A 20912-nucleotide genomic window follows, 5' to 3' on the forward strand; every position below is an offset into this window, starting at 1 on the left:
CCTGTGTGTGGTCACCTGGGTCTGTTCCTTTTGAGGGAGGGGTGGGGATTTGAAGATTGGAAGTGTGGGGAGAGCACTGCAGTGATTGGGGCTGTAGCATTCACTGATCCAACTAACCTGATTGGATAGGTGAAAGCAAGGTTTCCACCTCGTAGCATTCACCTACACCAATAAAAGTTATTCTTACTCAAAGGAAGGACACAAGGTTTCAAAATATGTCTCTTCAAAGAACACCTTAGGCTAACCAGATGTATCCACTAGATGGCAGTAGTGTAATTTGTAATTCATCAACAAGCAAAGCATACTAGCGGTTGTCCAGCTAGGTCACACATGGATGAACAGGAGGTATGACAACTACAGGAGAGCTTAAGAATTTGTCCCAACTGGCAACCTATTCCCTATATAGTGCACTAGTGCACTAGCAAATGGGGTGAAATTTGGGATGCACATTAATGTCTCCCGGGGCTCCCTTGGTGTCAAAATCTGAAGGCTCATTGTAATGACCTTATTGCTTACAATAACATTTTGGAGCACACACATGCAAGTGAAAACTGTAATTTACTCGTAGCTTATCCCTTGTAACTTATCTGCATATCCAGAACAAAATCGGACTATTTTCTACCTATTGTCGTATTAAACAGAAATCCGTACTGGAGTAGATCAATGATTGCTGTACTGTAATGGCTGGTTTGCCTGAGAATCTCCATTGAGAATGCTTTTTAGTCCAGAACTATAGGCTTTAGCTGTGTCTATAAAACCGGCCCTTGATGTTTTGGACATGTTTATAACTGATGGTATTTGTGATGATATGGAATTTCAATTTCAGGGTCTATGGTGAATATTTTAGAGCTACAGAGTGGAAAAGAGGTCTCTGAATTTCCAGTTCCGTGGCTATCAGTTTGTTGCAAGCACTTTGCAAGTGAAAATACACAAAATTTAACTGTAAATTATTTAATAGCTGTGGTTTTGCTCAGGAGGATTTTATCTCAGAGGATATTGTTTAATTTGTATCATGGAACACATTAGTACAGGTGTCCTGACCATTGAACTAGAAAAAAATAATGCTTATGTTATAGATGACCAAGGAGTTTTGTAAACATAAATATTATTCAGGTTAAAACGAATAGTTACAAGACAAAGTCTATAATGCTTTCAATGTATTCATCCGTTCATAATGATTCATCTTTTGTGCAAAAGATAAGTGCAGCCTACACTATTTGCAGTGCTTGTTGACTTTGTCATGTGCAAAATGCACTATTTCAGCAGTGCACTGTTTGGATGCTGGTTTTTGGGGGGTGGATGACCAGGCTCAGGTAGGCTACCGTTTACTGTTTACTCAGGAAGGCCAATGGCTACTGTAATGGCTGGTTGTGTTCATGCTAAATTAAAAGGTAATATACAGTACCAGTCAAAAGTTTGTACACACCTACCTCAAGGGTTTTTCTTAATTTGACTATTTTCTACATTGTAGAATAGTAGTGAAGACCACACAACTATGAAATAACACATATGGAATCATGTAGTAACCAAAAAAGTGTTAAACTAATCTAAATATATTTTTTATTTTAGATCCTTCAAAGTAGCCACCCTTTGCCTTGATGACAGTTTTGCACACTCTTGGTATTCTCTCAACCAGCTTTATGAGGTAGTCACCTGGTTGAGAGAATGCCAAGAGTGTGCAAAGCTGTCATCAAAGCAAAGGGTTGGTACTTTAAAGAATCTAAAATATATTTTGATTTGTTTAACAGTTTTTTGGTTACAACATGATTCTATGTGTTATTTCATAGTTTTGATGTCTTCACTATTATTCTACAATGTAGAAAAAAGTAAAAATAAAGAAAAACCCTGGAATGAGTAGGTGTCCTAACTTTTGACCGGTACTGTAAATCAAATCAAATTTTATTTGTCACATACACATGGTTAGCAGATTTTAATGCGAGCGTAGCAAGATGCTTGTGCTTCTAGTTCCGACCATGCAGTAATATCTAACAAGTAATCTAACAATTTCACAACAACTACCTTATACACACAAGTGTAAAGGAATGAATAAGAATATGTACATATAAATATATGGATGAGCGATGGCCGAACGGCATAGGCAAGATGCAGTAGATGGTATAGAGTACAGTATGTACATATGAGATGAGTAATGTAGGGTATGTAAACATTATGTAAAGTGGCATTGTTTAAAGTGACTAGTGATACATTTATTACATCAAATGTTTTATTATTAAAGATTTTCAGTCTCTCGGTCCCAGGTTTGATGCACCTGTACTAACCTCACCTTCTGGATGATAGCGGGGTGAACAGGCAGTGGCTCGGGTGGTTGTTGTCCTTGATGATCTTTATGGCCTTCCTGTGACATCGGGTGGTGTAGGTGTCCTGGAGGGCAGGTAGTTTGCCCCCGGTGATGCGTTGTGCAGACCTCACTCCCCTCTGGATAGCCTTACGGTTGAGGGCAGAGCAGTTACCGTACCAGGTGGTGATACAGCCCGACAGGATGCTCTCGATTGTGCATCTGTAAAAGTTTGAGTGTTTTTGGTGACAAGCCAAATTTCTTCAGCCTCCTGAGGTTGAAAAGGCGCTGTTGCGTCTTCTTCACCAAGCTGTCTGTGTGGGTGGACCATTTCAGTTTGTCCGTGATGTGTACGCTGAGGAACTTAAAACGTTCCACCTTCTCCACTACTGTCCCGTCGATGTGAATAGGAGGGTGCTCCATCTGCTGTTTCCTGAAGTCCACGATCATCTCCTTTTGTTTTGTTGACATTGAGTGTGAGGTTATTTTCCTGACACCACACTCCGAGGGTCCTCACTTCCTCCCTGTAGGCCGTCTCGTCGTTGTTGGTAATCAAGCCTACCACTGTTGTGTCGTCCGCGAACTTGATGATTGAGTTGGAGGTGTGCATGGCCACACAGTCATGGGTGAACAGGGAGTACAGGAGAGGGCTGAGACGGGTCTGGTTTTCTTTACCGTTAAATTCCATGTATCTGCTATTAGGCCCTTTAAAAAAAATCTAATAGGTCCCATAAAAAAAAATGGTACCCTCGAATGGCATGGTATAAAGCACGGTAGAAATCGCACCCAGTGCCCATCCCTCGTGGCAGGGCTGCTAAAACACTAACTCCAGAATGTGTCTTTAAAGTGATTGAATAGTGTCATAATGTAAATGCCAGATTTGATCAAGTAGGCTAATTCTGTCTCATATCAGGAGAGAATTGATTGAGACCCTGGCTGTAGCCTAGGCTTCAGCAACTGTGTCAGAAGGTCAACTGCACCTGAAGATAAGACGTTTTTGCAATCAATCAGCTATTGGGCACCCTGATTAAAACACTCATTTGGGCCAAAACTATACTGAACAAAAAAATAAACGAAACATGCAACAATTTCAACAATTCTACTGAGTTCATTTTTTTTTTCTCCCCCCACCTTTATTTAACCAGGTAGGCAAGTTGAGAACAAGTTCTCATTGACAATTGCGACCTGGCCAAGATAAAGCAAAGCAGTTAAACACATACAACAACACAGAGATACACATGGAGTAAATCAAACATACAGTCAATAATACAGTAGAAAAATAAATCTATATACAATGTGAGCAAATGAGGTGAGATAAGGGAGGTAAAGGCAAAAAAAGGCCATGGTGGCGAAGTAAATACAATAAAGCAAGTAAAACACTGGAATGGTTGATTTGCAGTGGAAGAATGTGCAAAGTAGAAATAAAAATAATGGGGTGCAAAGGAGCAAAATAAATAAATACAGTAGGGGGAGAGGTAGTTGTTTGGGCTAAATTATAGATGGGGTATGTACAGGTGCAGTAATCTGTGAGCTGCTCTGACAGCTGGTGCTTAAAGCTAGTGAGGGAGATAAGTGTTTCCAGTTTCAGAGATTTTTGTAGTTCGTTCCAGTCATTGGCAGAAGAACTGGAAGGAGAGGCGGCCAAAGGAAGAATTGGTTTTGGGGGTGACCAGAGAGATATACCTGCTGGAGCGCGTGCTACAGGTGGATGCTGCTACGGTGACCAGCGAGTTGAGATAAGGGGGACTTTACCTGTGCTTTTGACCGGGGTAGGGATAGCCAGGTGGAAAGCATGGCCAGCCGTAGAAAAATGCTTATTGAAAATCTCAATTATCGTGGATTTATCGGTGGTGACAGTGTTTCCTATCCTCAGTGCAGTGGGCAGCTGGGAGGAGGTGTTCTTATTCTCCATGGACTTTACAGTTTCCCCAAACCTTTTTGAGTTTGTGTTGCAGGAAGCAAATTTCTGCTTGAAAAAACTAGCCTTGGCTTTTCTAACTGCCTGGGTATATTGGTTTCTAGCTTCCCTGAAAAGTTGCATATCACAGGGGCTGTTCGATGCTAATGCAGTACGCCATAGGATGTTTTTGTGTTGGTTAAGGGCAGTCAGGTCTGGAGAGAACCAAGGGCTATATCTGTTCCTGATTCTAAATTTCTTGAATGGGGCATGTTTATTTAAGATGGTGAGGAAGGCTTTTTTTTTATAACTGTTAGTGTAATTTAATTATGCCATTGTGCTTTCATCGATTGAAAGCCCTTAATCTATTTTATGAGAATTTCTAAGATTTCTTGTTTGCATAAAATAGACTCAGACCAGTCTTTCAATAATAGGTAATAGAATTTATTCTCGGAGCGCGCTCCCACTTAATCACGAGCAGCAGTTTATATACAGATCATGACGTCATTTCATTGCTTTAACAGAATCCCCTCCTCTCGACCGGGACAAAGTGAGGTGAAAAGTTCATTCTAACTTACTAACACACTCCCAGATAACTTTTGACCCCTCAACATCATCGATCACCACTGAACTGACAGTTCTAATTAACAGAAAACTTAGGAATGCACTCACTGTCTTATCTAAAAACCCCAGAGCTAAGTTTCTGTAGGGTCAACCATAGGCTAACGGCCTTATTTGTTTACACAGTCCCCAAACCATTTGTTTCTTCCTAGTTGGAATGGTGTTCATTAACTTTAATTACTTCTTGTCCGTGTCACACAATCCCTTCTTATGAACTCATATTGTTAATCAGATATAATAAAACAGAGTATAAGTTTACTTAGTTACAATTCTTATTTGACATGATTTGTTCAGTCATTTAATCATAATTTTCCCATCAATAACCAGGCATCCTCTACTGACGGGATGAGATCAATATCCTTCCAGGATACCCCGGCCAGGTCGATTAGAAAGGCCAGCTCGCTGAAGTGTTTCAGGGAGCGTTTGACAGTGATGAGTGGAGGTCGTTTGACCGCTGACCCATTACGGATGCAGGCAATGAGGCAGTGATTGCTGAGATCTTGGTTGAAAACAGCAGAGGTTGTTTAGAGGGCAAGTTGGTTAGGAGGATATCTATGAGGGTGCCTGTGTTTACAGCTTTGGGGTGGTACCTGGTAGGTTCATTGATCATTTGTGTGAGATTGAGGGCATCAAGCTTAGATTGTAGGATGGCTGGGGTGTATGGACATCAGTCAATTTAAATGGGTGCAGCCATGGGTGGGCCTGGGAGGGCATATGCCCAGCCACTGGGGAGCCAGACCCAGCCAATCAGAATGAGTTTTTCCCCCAAAAAGTTTTTACAGACAGAAAAACTCCGTTTCATCAGTTTTCCAGGTAGCTGGTCTCAGACGATCCCTCAGGTGAAGAAGCCGGATGTGGAGATCCTGGGCTAGCGTGGTTTCATGTGGTCTGCAGTTGTGAGGCTAGATGGACGTACTGCCAAAATCTCTAAAATGACGTTGGATATGGCTTATGGTGGAGAAATGAACATTCAATTCTCTGGCAACAGCTCCAGTGGACATTCCTGCAGTCAACATGCCAATTGCATGCTCCTTCAAAACTTGGAACATCTGTGGCAATGTGTGACAAAACTGCACATTTTAGAGGGACCTTTTATTGTCCCCAACACAAGGTACACCTATGTAATGATCATGCTGTTTAATCAGCTTCTTGATATGCCACACCTGTCAGGTGGATGGATTATCTTTGCAAAGGAGAAATCCTCACTAACAGGGATGTAAACAAATTTGTGCTGAACATTTGCGATAAATAAGCTTTTTGTTCAGTGTCTAATCTAATTTGACGCAGCTGTTCATATTTTAGCTCATTGGGCTGCTGCATCTGGTAGAGAAATCATTTACTTAATAGAGGAAATTTCTCAGGTGGTCTCTTTGCGCCATCTGCATCATTACCAACCACCCGAGCCACTGCCTGTTCACCCCGCTACCATCCAGAAGGCAGGGTCAGTACAGGTGCATCAAAGCTGGGACCGAGAGTCTGAAAAACAGCTTCCATCTCAAGGCCATCAGACTGCTAAACAGCAATTACTACCTCAGAGGCTGCTGCCTACATGGAGATTCAAATCACTGGCCACTTTAAACAATGTCTGAGAGCAAATTGTGGTTTGTTTGGAAAAGTCAGGAATTCGCTAGCATGCCAGTGCATTGAAAAGCAGGTGGGCCATGAAGCCTTTGTAGTGTCACAAATGAGTTCCTCGAAGATTTCATTATTCATTTACACCACAGGAGGCTGGTGGCACCTTAATCGGGGAGGACATGCTCGTGGTAATGGCTTGAGTTTACCAGGTGGAATGATATCAAATACATCAAACACATGGTTGCTATTTGTTTGCCATTCCATTTGCTCAATTCCAGCCATTATTATGAGCCGTCCTCCCCTCAGCAGCCTCCACTGATTTGCACTGTATTGTCATTCAATAGATTTTCAAAGCACATGCATTACAATGATTTAGCCTGTTAATATGGCTACAAATCCCTTAATTGGTTAGACTGCATGTATGCAATAAAGCATTTGCTAATTGCAATGGTTCCCTAAAAGCATCAGCACAGACTAGGCCTTAAACTATAATGTGTTATCGTGTTTGGTTCTTTATTTTTGTAATTGTGTAACATTTCCCAAAGCTGAGATCTGCACATGTCTTGGATGCACTCCTCCCGGGAGTCGCGCCCTCCGCACTATCACCCATGTTAGCCTGGGTCTATACCTCGCTCTCAACTCTGCATACTAGCACGAGCTGAATCTTTCAACGGTTACACATGACGCTGGGCTGTTATGGGCGACGCTCCTCTTGCAGCTGGCTGAGCGACACGCCTCCCGAAGCCTCATGCAACAGCGACCCTAAGCAGCGCACCGTTTTTAACGGTTTCTTTCTTTTATGCGACCGAAGAAGGCCCGTTTAACGGGAGATTTCGACGATGAGTAGCTTCATGAATATGGCGTGTATTGGAGACTTTGACCCATTCACCGCTGCCATTCCCGCCACCAGAGTTGAGCTCACGGTGTCGTGTAGGTGAGTAGAGGGGCACTGATGTCAATTGAGTGACAGAATGCTCCTGGTATAGGCTAAGATTGTGGAGAACGGTGGATATGTTTGGTGAACTGCTAAATATAAATGGTTTAGTCCGAATTTAGTCAAGCATTCTCGCATTAATTCTTTATTTTTGGGATTTGGCCAGAAAACAGACATAGCCCATTAGGCTATAAAAATAGCATTTCATCTATACATTTTGATTGAATTAAATAGTACCATTATCATGATGGTCCATTGCTTTAGTTTATCAATCACGGTTAGTCTACATTTGAGGGATGTTTAAATTAAGTTTATGACGGTGGAACAATGTGCGTGCTATTAGTGTTTCCTAACATGACAGCTCACGCTCCCTTTTGGGCTCGGCTCCACTTAATTAACTAAACAAACCGCAGTCCAGAAAAAATGGATGCTGCTGAGAGAATTGATGAATGCTTTATCATCTTGATACAACTATAGTAGCGGGCAGCAGCTGGCTGGCTCGGGCTCCCGTGTTGCGTAAGAGCCACGCGCCTCTGTAAGACTGGGGTCTCCGCGGAGTTCCTTCTACCAGAGAGAGCTGATGCTCCCGCGACTGGTCGGTCTCAGTCAGTCACAACACTCACTGTGGAGATCATTTAACACACACAGAGAGGGAGAGACGTGGAGTCCCTCAGTGCGGTGTCGGTGCACACCTGAGATTGTGTTGCTGAAGGTTGGAATTCCGATTCAGTCACTGTCTGCGTCAATGATGCTTAATCTCCGATAACCGCAATTACAGCTTCTTCGATTAAGAGCCAGATCGGAATTTACTGGAGGGGAGAGTTGTCAATCTTTTCTTTTAATTTGGGGAGGGTTGTGTGTTTTATTTTATTTCATTGGGCACAGTGGATGTTAGTGCGTTTTTCCTGGTTAACATTATTTTGCAGGTTTTACTAGGCTATATAATTTCTTCCATCCTAGCCAAATTTCCTCATCTGCTTGCATGCGCCTCCCCTATATCAAGGTGGGGACTTCCCTTGTGCACTACGCTTTTCCATGTGCTAACTTTTATTATAAACTGGGTGGTCAGCCAATGCGGATTGGCTGACAGCCGTGGTATATCAGACCGTACACCACGGGTATGACAACATATTTATTTTTACTGCTCTAATTATGTTGGTAACCAGATTATAATAGCAATAAGGCACCTCTGGGGTTTACGACTAAGGGCTGTGTCCAGGCACTCCGCCATGCGTCGTGCCTAAGAACAGCCCTTAACCATGGTATATCGGCCATATACCACACACCCTCGTGCCCTATTGCTTAACTACACCACAGGTCAATCAGTCTAGCTGTCGATTCTCTCCTCTATCCACCATTCATAGTGACAATAGTGGTAGTTGGATCGTTTGTCCAGATTTGCAACAGGCTAACGAGCAATCATACTACAAATAAAGACATTCAAAGCTGTATCCATTTTCAATATGAATTGACAAGAACAAATGGGAATAGATGATAGGCAATGGACAGGCCAGGTGCATCATTTGGCATGAAAGAACAGTGAAGACATGAAACACACAGCTCAGAAAAAGCTCCGCTATTGATCTTGTTTCGGGACAATACAGTTATCCTACCTAGACTATAGAATTCATAATTGCATTATTGTTTTCAATTGAGTACCAAATTCTACTCTAGGCTGCAGTGAAAATGAAATTTGAATGACGGCGCAAAAGCCCTGTGATTTGAATGTTTAATTCGATTTGGATCCGTTGTGGGTCCACTCTCAACAGTTTATACGGTCTAGAAAGGCACAGTAACAGGCCAGTCTGGCTGTATTTTTTAAATATATTTTTTAAAACCTCTGATACAGAATGCGCTGTCTGTTTCAGATCATCATTCTTCAAAGTCGTCCTATAATAATGTCGCCACATACGCTCCCTCCGGGCAGGGCCATTCGGGAAAGCTTAACACGCACTCTGCCTCCTCTCCAATCCGAGTGGCTATTCCTCGCTCACCTAGAACCTGATGCTTCAATATAGCCTAAATATTTATAATTTAACTTTTAAAATGTATTACATGTGTTTACTTGCATAAACACAACCAGTCACAATGTTTTAATCTGATTAGGCTACTTCAAAAGTCTCCTGTAGGCATGCGCGCGTTCATCCAAAATATAATTCCAGCATCCTCAAAATGGCTTGACATTAACCAGGTTTCCATCCAACCTTTTCATGCAATACAGTAGCCTACAGTACACGTTGGATAAAAATTGTCACGCCATCATGGAGTTGCATGCAGTTTATTAGGCAACAGATGAAATAAATGATGATGACTTCACAGGGTGACGAAAGTACGCAGTGATGAGCGTTATGCTTGTTTCAACTAATAAGGAGGGTCATATTCTTGTGACATGATGATGATCGATGATTGGCTGGCATTTGACAAATACAACTAATCTCACTTTTGTCCGTAGTAATCAGATACGTATCTGCAAACTGTTGGCTAGAGCACACGTGTCAATAACAGAGTGGACACATTCGCTATATCAATGCAACATTTATTCGTGAGAAAAAAACATCGGTAGGCCTAGAGTTGAAAATGCGATGGAAACCCATTTTTTTTTTTTATTTATTCGGTACACATGAATTTAACCTCAAATTATTTTCACTACGCATTTACACACAGACATTTATCTGCAACGAGTCAATTTGATGGAAACACAACTCTGATGGGAAAATGCACAAGGATCTCCCTTGGGTTTTGATTTGACGTTACGAGAGAGAGACGTCATCAGAGCGCGCAACAGGACACTGTACTCTCTACACTCGGTTTGTTGTTTACATTAAAACTTTCTCATTAAATCGATTTTAATCTGAACTGAAGTTTTGTTACTAAGGATTCCACAACGCGGTTAGCCTTTACGGCTGGGACTGCAAGTTTCTGTTCCTTTTGTTGTTGCGTGGATTCCGCGAGTACTACAGACACCTATCGTCGTCGTGGGAAAGACTCATTGTTATCTTTTCATAAAACAACTGGTTGCAGTATAGAGCTAATGAATACCAAGCAGATCCTGAGGGAAATCGACGAGTACCAACAGCTTTACGCTATGGAGGAACAACATACTCCTTCGTGGAAAGATACGACCACTTCACAAAATAACTTTAACTCGACAAAAAAAAAAGAATAACAGATTCATCTACAGACACGGACGATTTACTTACCATTGAGGTAGTGTCTAGTGCTCTGGCTGGAATCCATTCAACAATGGAAAAGTTGTGTGAGAAGGTAGCAGGGCTGAGGCTGAGTTTGGAGTTCAGCCAGAGTGAAATTCTCAAGCTCCAAAGAGAAAACAAGACACTCACAGCCAAGGTAAAAATACCTGATCCCAACATGGATTGTCAACTCAGGGAAACAGGGTGATGAAGTACACTCTACTAGACATACAAAGTCGTAGCATGCGTGAAAATCATTTTATTTTCTGGTATTCCTGAGTACGCATCTAATAATGCGGAGGGCGCGATCAGAATTCATGAAATCCGCATTGAAACTTCCTATAGAGACTGTAAACAAGGTGGCTTTCCACCGGGTACACAGACTTGGAGCTCGGAACGACAATACCAAGGGCCCCCGACCGATCATCGCAAAATTTGAACACTACCAACAAAAGGAGCTGATCGAAAGCAGAGGAAGGGAGCTTAAAGGGACCATATTCGGTCTCAATTACCAATTTCCGAAGGAGATGAACGTTGTAAGAGACTGTATCCGGTACAAAGACAACAAAGGATGAATGGTAGGCGTGCCTTTATCATTGTGGACAAACTCTTTATAGATAGACAGCTCCATGTGGCTGTACTAAATTCTATAGGGACTTCAGGTTACGAAAAAAAGAAGGTATGGGAACTGTTTAAAATATCTGAACATTAATGAAGTGGATATGAACACACACGTACTCAACTACATGGTTGCTTACACATACAGACTTATACATACACACACACCTGATTTCGCTCTCTTCTCTCACTTTCTCTCTTTTCTCTTCTCTCCCTCTCTTATTGTCGAGAACTGTTTTATAATTGAATGTGTGTATTGTTTGTCTCTGTTTTTATGTATTGGTCTACAAGTTTATATATGTTTACAACAAGCAAGGGGAAGATATCAGAATGGGGCATTGGGGGATAATAACATATTGTACGGAATACATTTGTACTGTGGTGAAGCCGTCTCTAGAGTAATGCAAGGTCTCTTTCATGATCATGTGAAACGTCAATTGCTATGGAAATGCTGGGATGTGTTTTTCAATTATGTTAAAGGTAATTATGATGTGACTATGATGGTGATACGATATGGATTACAATTATGAATATTAAGTCTATATGCACTACATGTTACACACGCAGACACTCAAACATGCAAATTGGCAGAGTTATTATTTATTTGGACATCACACATTATAGTCTTACTCTTATACAGACATCATACACACTCTCATTATATCATATCCAACATCAAACACATCAACATACTCAGATTTGTTACACACATCATTTGTCTAAATTTTCTAACATCTGTGGCATTGGCTCAGAGGCAAACAGGCAAGGGAATAAAACATATTGCTGGAACCTATTTCTTGAATTCTAAATATCAGACATTTGAAAGCTCTAGTTTTGACCTTCATAATACCTCTGATGGCAATAACTTTACAAGCACTAATTATGGTCACTTTAGCCTGAGAATAGTATCTAGTTATGGTAAGGGGTGAACTAAGTATAGCTAGTTATAATTGTAACGGTTTGGCAGATTTAAAAAAACAATCAGTCTTTACATGGTTAAAAGAAAAGGAATATAGCATATGCTGTTTACAAGAAATCCTCTCTACATCCTTAGATGAAGTTGCGTAGAAAAAGGAATGGGGTTGTGAAATAATTTTCTGTCATGAACAAAGGATATCAAATCAAATTGATTTATATAGCCCTTCGTACATCAGCTGATATCTCAAAGTGCTGTACAGAAACCCAGCCTAAAACCCCAAACAGCAAGTAATGCAGGTGTAGAAGCACGGTGGTTAGGAAAAACTCCCCAGAAAGGCCAAAACCAAGGAAGAAACCTAGAGAGGAAGCAGGCTATGAGGGGTGGCCAGCCCTCTTCTGGCTGTGCCGGGTGGAGATTATAACAGAACATGGCCAAGATGTTCAAATGTTCTTAAATGACCAGCATGGTCAAATAATAATAATCACAGTAGTTGTCGAGGGTGCAACAGGTCAGCACCTCAGGAGTAAATGTCAGTTAGCTTTTCATAGCCGATCATTGAGAGTATCTCTACCGCTACTGCTGTCTCTAGGGAGTTGAAAAAAGCAAGTCTGGGACAAGTAGCACGTCCAGTGAACAGGTCAGGGTTCCATAGCCACAGGCAGAATAGTTGAAACGTGAGCAGCAGCACGGCCAGGTGGACTGGGGACAGCAAGGATTCATCATGCCAGGTAGACCTGAGGCTTGGTCCTAGGGCTCAGGTCCTCTGAGAGAGAGAGAGAGAAAGAAAGAAAGAAAGAGAGAGAGAGAGAGAGAGAATTAGAGAGAGCATACTTAAATTCACACAGGACACCGGATGAGACAGGAGAAGTACTCCAGATATAACAAACTGACCCTAGCCCCCCGACACAAACTACTGCAGCATAAATACTGGAGGCTGAGACAGGAGGGGTCAGGAGACACTGTGGCCCCATCCGATGATACCCCCAGACAGGGCCAAACAGGCAGGATATAACCCCACCCACTTTGCCAAAGCACAGCCCCCACACCACTAGAGGGATATTTTCAACCACCAACTTGCCGTCCTGAGACAAGGCTGGGTATAGCCCACAAAGATCTCTGCCACGGCACAACCCAAGGGGGGGGGGGGCAACCCAGACAGGAAGACCACGTCAGTGACTCAACCACTCAAGTGACTCACCCCTCCTAGGGACGGCATGGAAGAGCACCAGTAAGCCAGTGACTCAGCCCCTGTAATAGGGTTAGAGGCAGAGAATTCCAGTGGAAAGAGGGGAACCGGCCAGGCAGAGACAGCAAGGGCGGTTCGTTGCTCCAGTTCCTTTCCGTTCCCCTTCACACTCCAGGGCCAGACTACACTCAATCATAGGATCTACTGAAGAGATGTGTCTTCAATAAAGACTTAAAGGTTGAGACCGAGTCTGCGTCTCTCACATGGGTAGGCAGACCATTCCATAAAAATGGAGGTCTATAGGAGAAAGCCCTGCCTTCAGCTGTTTGCTTAGAAATTCTAGGGACAATTAGGAGGCCTGCATCTTGTGACCGTAGCATATGTGTAGGTATGTACGGCAGGATCAAATTGGATAGATAGGTAGAAGCAAGCTCATGTAATGCTTTGTAGGTTAGCAGTAAAACCTTGAAATCAGCCCTTGCCTTAACAGGAAGCCAGTGTAGGGAGGCTAGCACTGGAGTAATATGATCAAATGTTTTGGTTCTAGTCAGGATTCTAGCAGCCTTATTTAGCACTAATTGAAGTTTATTTAGTGCTTTATCTGGGTAGCCGGAAAGTAGAGCATTGCAGTAGTCTAACCTAGAAGTGACAAAAGCATTGATTCATAAAATTTTTTACAATTTTTTACGTAGATGCAAAAAAGCTGTCCTTGAAACATTCTTGATATTTTCGTCAAAAGAGAGATCATGGTCAGGAGTAACGCCGAGGTCCTTCACAGTTTGTAATGCTGTGTTTGTCACAATATAATAGCCTGCACTTATAGTCTCTATAAACAATTGTTTGATTTACTTTTGATATTACCTAAATAAAGTTTAGAAGGTTTGGTGTGGCTATTATTAAGCTTTAGCTACTGCAAGCCTGTGATATGAAGGCCGGGCGCACCAGCACTCAAACTGACTCCCAACAGTTGAACTTGAGGCGAGGCAGGATGCTTTAAGGCCTACCAGAGTTACGCCTTATAATCTAGCAATATTATGCTCGTCTTTATAGAAAATACTGTGATTGAACATGAACAAATGAACCTCCTTCTGCAAGTCTACCTCTGTATAGAAGACGCAGTAGCTATCTGACGTTGAGATATGCTGGTGACATGCATTTCTTTCTCTTGGGATAGGCCTAAGCTTCTCTAATATCATACAGTAGAAACCTGAGCCTAAAGGCCTATACATGCAATGCCCTGATGCATTTAGTGCTCAAATCTCCCACAGGTGAGCCGCGAGGTGGACAATCATTGTTTTAGGAAAGTAGCATAAAAAACAATAAAAGATATAGGCTATGAAGTTTAGCATATGCTACACATTGAAACACAAGGACTATGTTTTTTGTCATTTGTTATAGGCTGTTTTTCAGGACATGTACATGCTGCTCATTTTGCCAATATCCCTAGTTTGATAGTGCTGGCTGTACCAAGTCAGATCTGAATGCATATTAATGTCCTGTAAATGTATTCTCGGTCACATTGTCTGGTGCCAAAACCATGAAATGCTCATATTGTTTTATATGCATATTTTAGAATATTCACGTGAAAATCTGTCGGAGGTGGGGCTTGGTTAGGGAGATGACCAAGAATCCGATGGTCAATCTGACAGTGCGGAGATGAGAGAACCTCTGTAAAAGGCACATGACATTCCGCTTGAATTTGACTAAAGGCACCGAAAGGACTCTCAGAGCATGAGAAACAAGATTTTCTGGTCTGATGAAACCAAGATTGAACTCTTGGGCCTGAATGCCAAGCGTCACATCTGGAGGAATCCTGGCACCATCCCTACGGTGAAGCATGGTGGTGGCAGCATCATGCTGTGGGGATGTTTTTGAGCGGCAGGGTCTCGGAGACCAGTCAGGATCAAGGGAAAGATGAATGGAGCAAAGTACAGAGAGATACTTGATGAAAACCTGCTCCAGAGCGCTCAGGACCTCAGACTGGGGTGAAGGTTCACCTTCCAACAGAACAACGACCCTAAGCATACAGCCAAGATAGCCACTTCTACGTTTCGGGACAAGTCTCTGAATATCCCTGAGTGGCCCAGCCAGAGCCCGGACTTGAACCCGATCGAACATCTCCGGAGAGGCCTGAAAAACACTCCCCATTAAACTTGACAGAGCTTGAGAGGATCTGCAGAGAAGAATGGGAGAAACTCTCAAATACAGTTGTGCCAAGCTTGTAGTGTCATACCCAAGAAGTCTTGAGGGTATAATCGCTGCTAAAGGTACTTCAACAAAGTACTGAGTAAAGGGTCTGAATACTTATGTAAATGTAATATTTCAGTTTATTATTTTCAATGAATTAGCAAAAATGTCCAGAGACCTGTAGTTTCTTTGTCATTATGGGGTATTGTGTGTAGATTGATGAGGGGGAAAAAATTATTTAATCCATTTGAGAATAAGGCTTTAATTTAACAAAATGTGGAAAAGGTCAGGTGGTCTGAATACTTTCCAAATGCACTGTATATACAAGAGTATGTGGACACCCAAATGACTGGATTTGGCTATTTCAGCCAAACCCGTTGCTGACAGGTGTATAAAATCGAGTACACCGCCATGCAATCTCCATAGACAAACACTGGCAGTAAAATGGCCTTACCGAAGAACACGGTGACTTTCATCATGGCACCGTCATAGAATGCAACCTTTCCAACATGTCAGTTCATCACATTTCTGCCCTGCTAGAGCTGCCCCGGTCAACTCTAAGTGCTCTTATTGTGAAGTGGAAATGACTAGGAGCAACAACGGCTCAGTCACGAAGTGGTAGGCCACACAAGCTCATAGAATGGGACTGCTGAGTGTGTAAAAATCGTCTGTTCTCAGTTTCACACTGCCCCGAAGCAGCGTCAGCATAAGAACTGTTCATCGGGAGCTTCATGAAATGGGTTTCCATGGCCGAGCAGCCGCACACAAGTCTAAGATGTACAATGCCAAGCGTCGGCTGGAGTGGTTTAAAGGACGCCGCCATTAGAGCAGTGGAAACGCGTTCTCTGGAATTATGAATCACGCTTCACCATCTGGCAGTCCGATGGAGTAATCTGGGTTTGGCGGATGCAAGGATAACGCTACCTGCCCCAATGCATAGTGCCAAATGTAAAGTTTGGTGGAGGAGGAGTAATGGTCTGGGGCTGTTTTTCATGGTTTGGGCTAGGCCTCTTAGTTCCAGTGAAGGGAAATCTTAACACGACAGCATACAATGACATACTAGACTTGCCAAGTTACAGTTGAAGTCGGAAGTTTACATACACTTAGGTTGGAGTCATTGAAACTTGTTTTTCAACCACTTCACACATTTTTTGTAAACAAACTATAGTTTTGGCAAGTCGGTTAGGACATTTAGTTTGTGCATGACACAAGTCATTTTTCCAACAATTATTTACAGACAGATTATTTCACTTATTCACTGTATCACAATTCCAGTGGGTCAGAGGTTTACATATACTAAGTTAACCTGTGGATGTATTTCAAGGCCTACCTTCAAACTCAGTGCCTCTTTGTTTGACATCATGGGAAAATCAGAAGAAATCAGCCAAGATCTCAGAAAAATAATTGTAGACCTCTACAAGTCTGGTTCATCCTTGGGAGCAATTTCCAAACGCCTGAAGGTACCACGTTCATCTGTACAAACAATAGCACGCAAGTATAAACACTATGGGACCACGCAGCCTTCGTACCACTCAGGAAGGAGATGCGTTCTGTCTCCTAGAGATTAATGTACTTTGGTGCGAAAAGTGCAAATCAATCCCAGAACAACAGCAATGGACCTTGTGAAGATGCTGGAGGAAACAGGTAGAAAGTATCTACAGTCGTGGCCAAAAGTTTTGAGAATGACACAAATATTAATTTTCACAAAGTTTGCTGCTTCAGTGTCTTTAGATATTTTTGTCAGATGTTACTATGGAATACTGGAGTATAATTACAAGCATTTCACAAGTGTCAAAGGCTTTTATTGACAATTACATGAAGTTGATGCAAAGTGTCAATATTTGCAGTGTTGACCCCTCTTTTTCAAGACCTCTGCAATTTGCTCTGGCAACCTGTCAATTAACTTCTGTGCCACATGATGGCAGCCCATTCTTGCATAATCAATGCTTGGAGTTTGTCAGAATATGTGGGTTTTTGTTTGTCCACCCGCCTCTTGAGGATGGACCACAAGTTCTCAATGGGATTAAGGTCTGGGGTGTTTCCTGGCCATGGACCCAACATATCGATGTTTTGTTCCCCGAGCCACTTAGATATCACTTTTGCCTTATGGCAAGGTGCTCCATCATGCTGGAGGAGGCATTGTTCGTCACCAAACTGAAACTGGATGGTTGGGAGAAGTTGCTCTCGGAGGATGTGTTGGTACCATTCTTTATTCATGGCTGTGTTCTTAGGCAAAATTGTGAGTGAGCCCACTCCCTTGGCCGAGAAGCGAGCCCACACATGAATGGTCTCAGTATGCTTTACTGTTGGCATGACACAGGACTGATGGTAGCGCTCATCTTGTCTTCTCCGGACAAGCTTTTTTCCGGATGCCCCAAACAATCGGAAAGGGTATTCATCAGAGAAAATGACTTTACCCCAGTCCTCAGTAGTCCAATCTCTGTACCTTTTGCAGAATATCAGTCTGTCCCTGATGTTTTTCCTGGAGAGAAGTGGCTTCTTTGCTGCCCTTCTTGACACCAGGCCATCCTCCAAAAGTCTTCGCCTCACTGTGCGTTCAGATGCACTCACACCTGCATGCTGCCATTCCTGAGCAAACGCTGTACCGGTGGTGCCCCGATCCCGCAGCTGAATCAACTTTAGGAGCCGGTCCTGGTGCTTGCTGGACTTTCTTGGGCGCTCTGAAGCCTTCTTCACAACAATTTAACCTCTCTCCTTGAAGTTCTTGATGATCTGATAAATGGTTGATTTAGATGCAATCTTACTGGCAGCAATATCCTTGCCCGTGAAGCCCTTTTTGTGCAAAGCAATGATGACGGCACGTGTTTCCTTGCAGGTAACCATGATTGACAGAGGAAGAACAATGATTCCCAGCACCACCCTCCTTTTGAAGCTTCCAGTCTGTTATTCGAACTCAATCAGCATGACAGAGTGATCTCCAGCCTTGACCTCGTCAACACTCACACCTGGGTTGACGAGAGAATCACTGACATGATGATGTCAGCTACTCCTTTTGTGGCAGGGCTGAAATGCAGTGGAAATGTTTCGGGGGGATTCAGTTCATTTGCATGGCAATGGGGGACTTTGCAAATAATTGCAATTCATCGGATCACTCTTCATAACATTTAGGAGTATATGCAAATTGCCATCATATTATGTGAGGCAGCAGACTTTGTGAAAAATAATATTTGTGTCATTCTCAAAACTTTTGGCCACGACTGTATATCCACAGTAAAAAGAGTCGACATAATCTATATCGACATAACCTGAAAGGCTGCTCAGCAAGAAAGAAGCCACTGCTCCAAAACCGACATAAAAAGCCAGACTACGCTTTGCAACTGCACATGGGGACAAAGATCGTACTTTTTGGAGAAATGTCCTCTGGTCTGATGAAACAAAAATAGAACTGTTGGGCCATAATGACCATCGTTATGTTTGGAGGAAAAAGGGGGAGGCTTGCAAGCCGAAGAATACCCTCCCAACCGTGAAGCAAGGGGGTGGTAGCATCATGTTGTGGGTGTGCTTTGCTGCAGGAGGGACTGGTGCACTTCACAAAATAGATGCAATCAAAAGGCCAGCTTCTTCAGGCAGAAGTTTGCATCCTGTAGCTCCAACTCCAAAAAGTTCTGGGACACCGTGAAGTCCATGGAGAACAAGAGCACCTCCTCCCAGCTGCCCACTGCACTGAGGCTAGATAACACGGTCACCACTGATAAATCCATGATTATCGAAAACTTCAATAAGCATTTCTCAACGGCTGGCCATGCCTTCCGCCTGGCTACTTCAACCTTGGCCAACAGCTCCGCCCCCCCCCCCCCGCAGCTCCTCGCCCAAGCCTCTCCAGGTTCTCCTTTAACCAAATCTAGATAGCAGATGTTCTGAAAGAGCTGCAAAACCTGGACCCGTACAAATCAGCTGGGCTTGACAATCTGGACCCTCTATTTCTGAAACTATCTGCCACCATTGTCACAACCCCTATTACCAGCCTGTTCAACCTCTCTTTCATATCGTCTGAGATCCCCAAGGATTGGAAAGCTGCCGCAGTCATCCCCCTCTTCAAAGGGGGAGACACCCTGGACCCAAACTGTTACAGACCTATATCCATCCTGCCCTGCCTATCTAAGGTCTTCGAAAGCCAAGTCAACAAACAGGTCACTGACCATCTCGAATCCCACCGCACCTTCTCCGCTGTGCAATCTGGTTTCCGAGCCGGTCATGGGTGCACCTCAGCCACACTCAAGGTACTCAACGATATCATAACCGCCATCGATAAAAGACAGTACTGTGCAGCCGTCTTCATCAACCTTGCCAAGGCTTTCGACTCTGTCAATCACCATATTCTTATCGGCAGACTCAGGAGCCTCGGTTTTTCGGATGACTGCCTTGCCTGGTTCACCAATTACTTTGCAGACAGAGTTCAGTGCGTCAAATCGGAGGGCATGCTGTCTGGTCCTCTGGCAGTCTCTATGGGGGTGCCACAGGGTTCAATTCTCGGGCCGACTCTTTTCTCTGTGTATATCAATGATGTTGCTCTTGCTGCGGGCGATTCCCTGATCCACCTCTACGCAGACGACACCATTCTATATACTTTCGGCCCATCTTTGAACACTGTGCTATCTAACCTCCAAACAAGCTTCAATGCCATACAACACTCCTTCCGTGGCCTCCAACTGCTCTTAAACGCTAGTAAAACCAAATGCATGCTTTTCAACCGGTCGCTGCCTGCACCCGCATGCCCGACTAGCATCACCACCCTGGATGGTTCCGACCTAGAATATGTGGACGTCTATAAGTACCTAGGTGTCTGGCTAGACTGCAAACTCTCCTTCCAGACTCATATCAAACATCTCCAATCGAAAATCAAATCAAGAGTCGGCTTTCTATTCCGCAACAAAGCCTCCTTCACTCACGCCGCCAAGCTTACCCTAGTAAAACTGACTATCCTACCGATCCTCGACTTCGGCGATGTCATCTACAAAATGGCTTCCAACACTCTACTCAGCAAACTGGATGCAGTCTATCACAGTGCCATCCGTTTTGTCACTAAAGCACCTTATACCACCCACCACTGCGACTTGTATGCTCTAGTCGGCTGGCCCTCGCTACATATTCGCCGCCAGACCCACTGGCTCCAGGTCATCTACAAGTCCATGCTAGGTAAAGCTCCGCCTTATCTCAGCTCACTGGTCACGATGGCAACACCCATCCGTAGCACGCGCTCCAGCAGGTGTATCTCACTGATCATCCCTAAAGCCAACACCTCATTTGGCCGCCTTTCGTTCCAGTACTCTGCTGCCTGTGACTGGAACGAATTGCAAAAATCGCTGAAGTTGGAGACTTTTATCTCCCTCACCAACTTCAAACATCAGCTATCTGAGCAGCTAACCGATCGCTGCAGCTGTACATAGTCTATTGGTAAATAGCCCACCCTTTTTCACCTACCTCATCCCCATACTGTTTTTATTTATTTACTTTTCTGCTCTTTTGC

General features: G+C 43.3%; 1 protein-coding gene across 2 annotated transcripts in view; it reads left to right on the forward strand.

Moving 5' to 3' along the window:
- The first annotated feature begins 7027 nt into the window (after nt 1–7027).
- LOC109889635 (copine-8) overlaps nt 7028–20912 on the forward strand; it is a 73660-nt gene continuing 59775 nt past the window's right edge. Inside the window, exon 1 of one of the 2 annotated variants that reach the window (XM_020481206.2) lies at nt 7028–7323. In XM_020481206.2, the coding sequence (XP_020336795.1) occupies nt 7229–7323 (95 nt within the window). In that variant the 5' untranslated portion in view covers nt 7028–7228. Of the gene's footprint in view, nt 7324–10136; nt 11093–20912 lie in introns of those variants that run through there. The other variant, XM_031823144.1, reaches the window with a different exon arrangement.

Source organism: Oncorhynchus kisutch, linkage group LG4 (assembly GCF_002021735.2).
Source record: "Oncorhynchus kisutch isolate 150728-3 linkage group LG4, Okis_V2, whole genome shotgun sequence".
NCBI classification, from domain to species: Eukaryota; Metazoa; Chordata; class Actinopteri; order Salmoniformes; family Salmonidae; genus Oncorhynchus; species Oncorhynchus kisutch.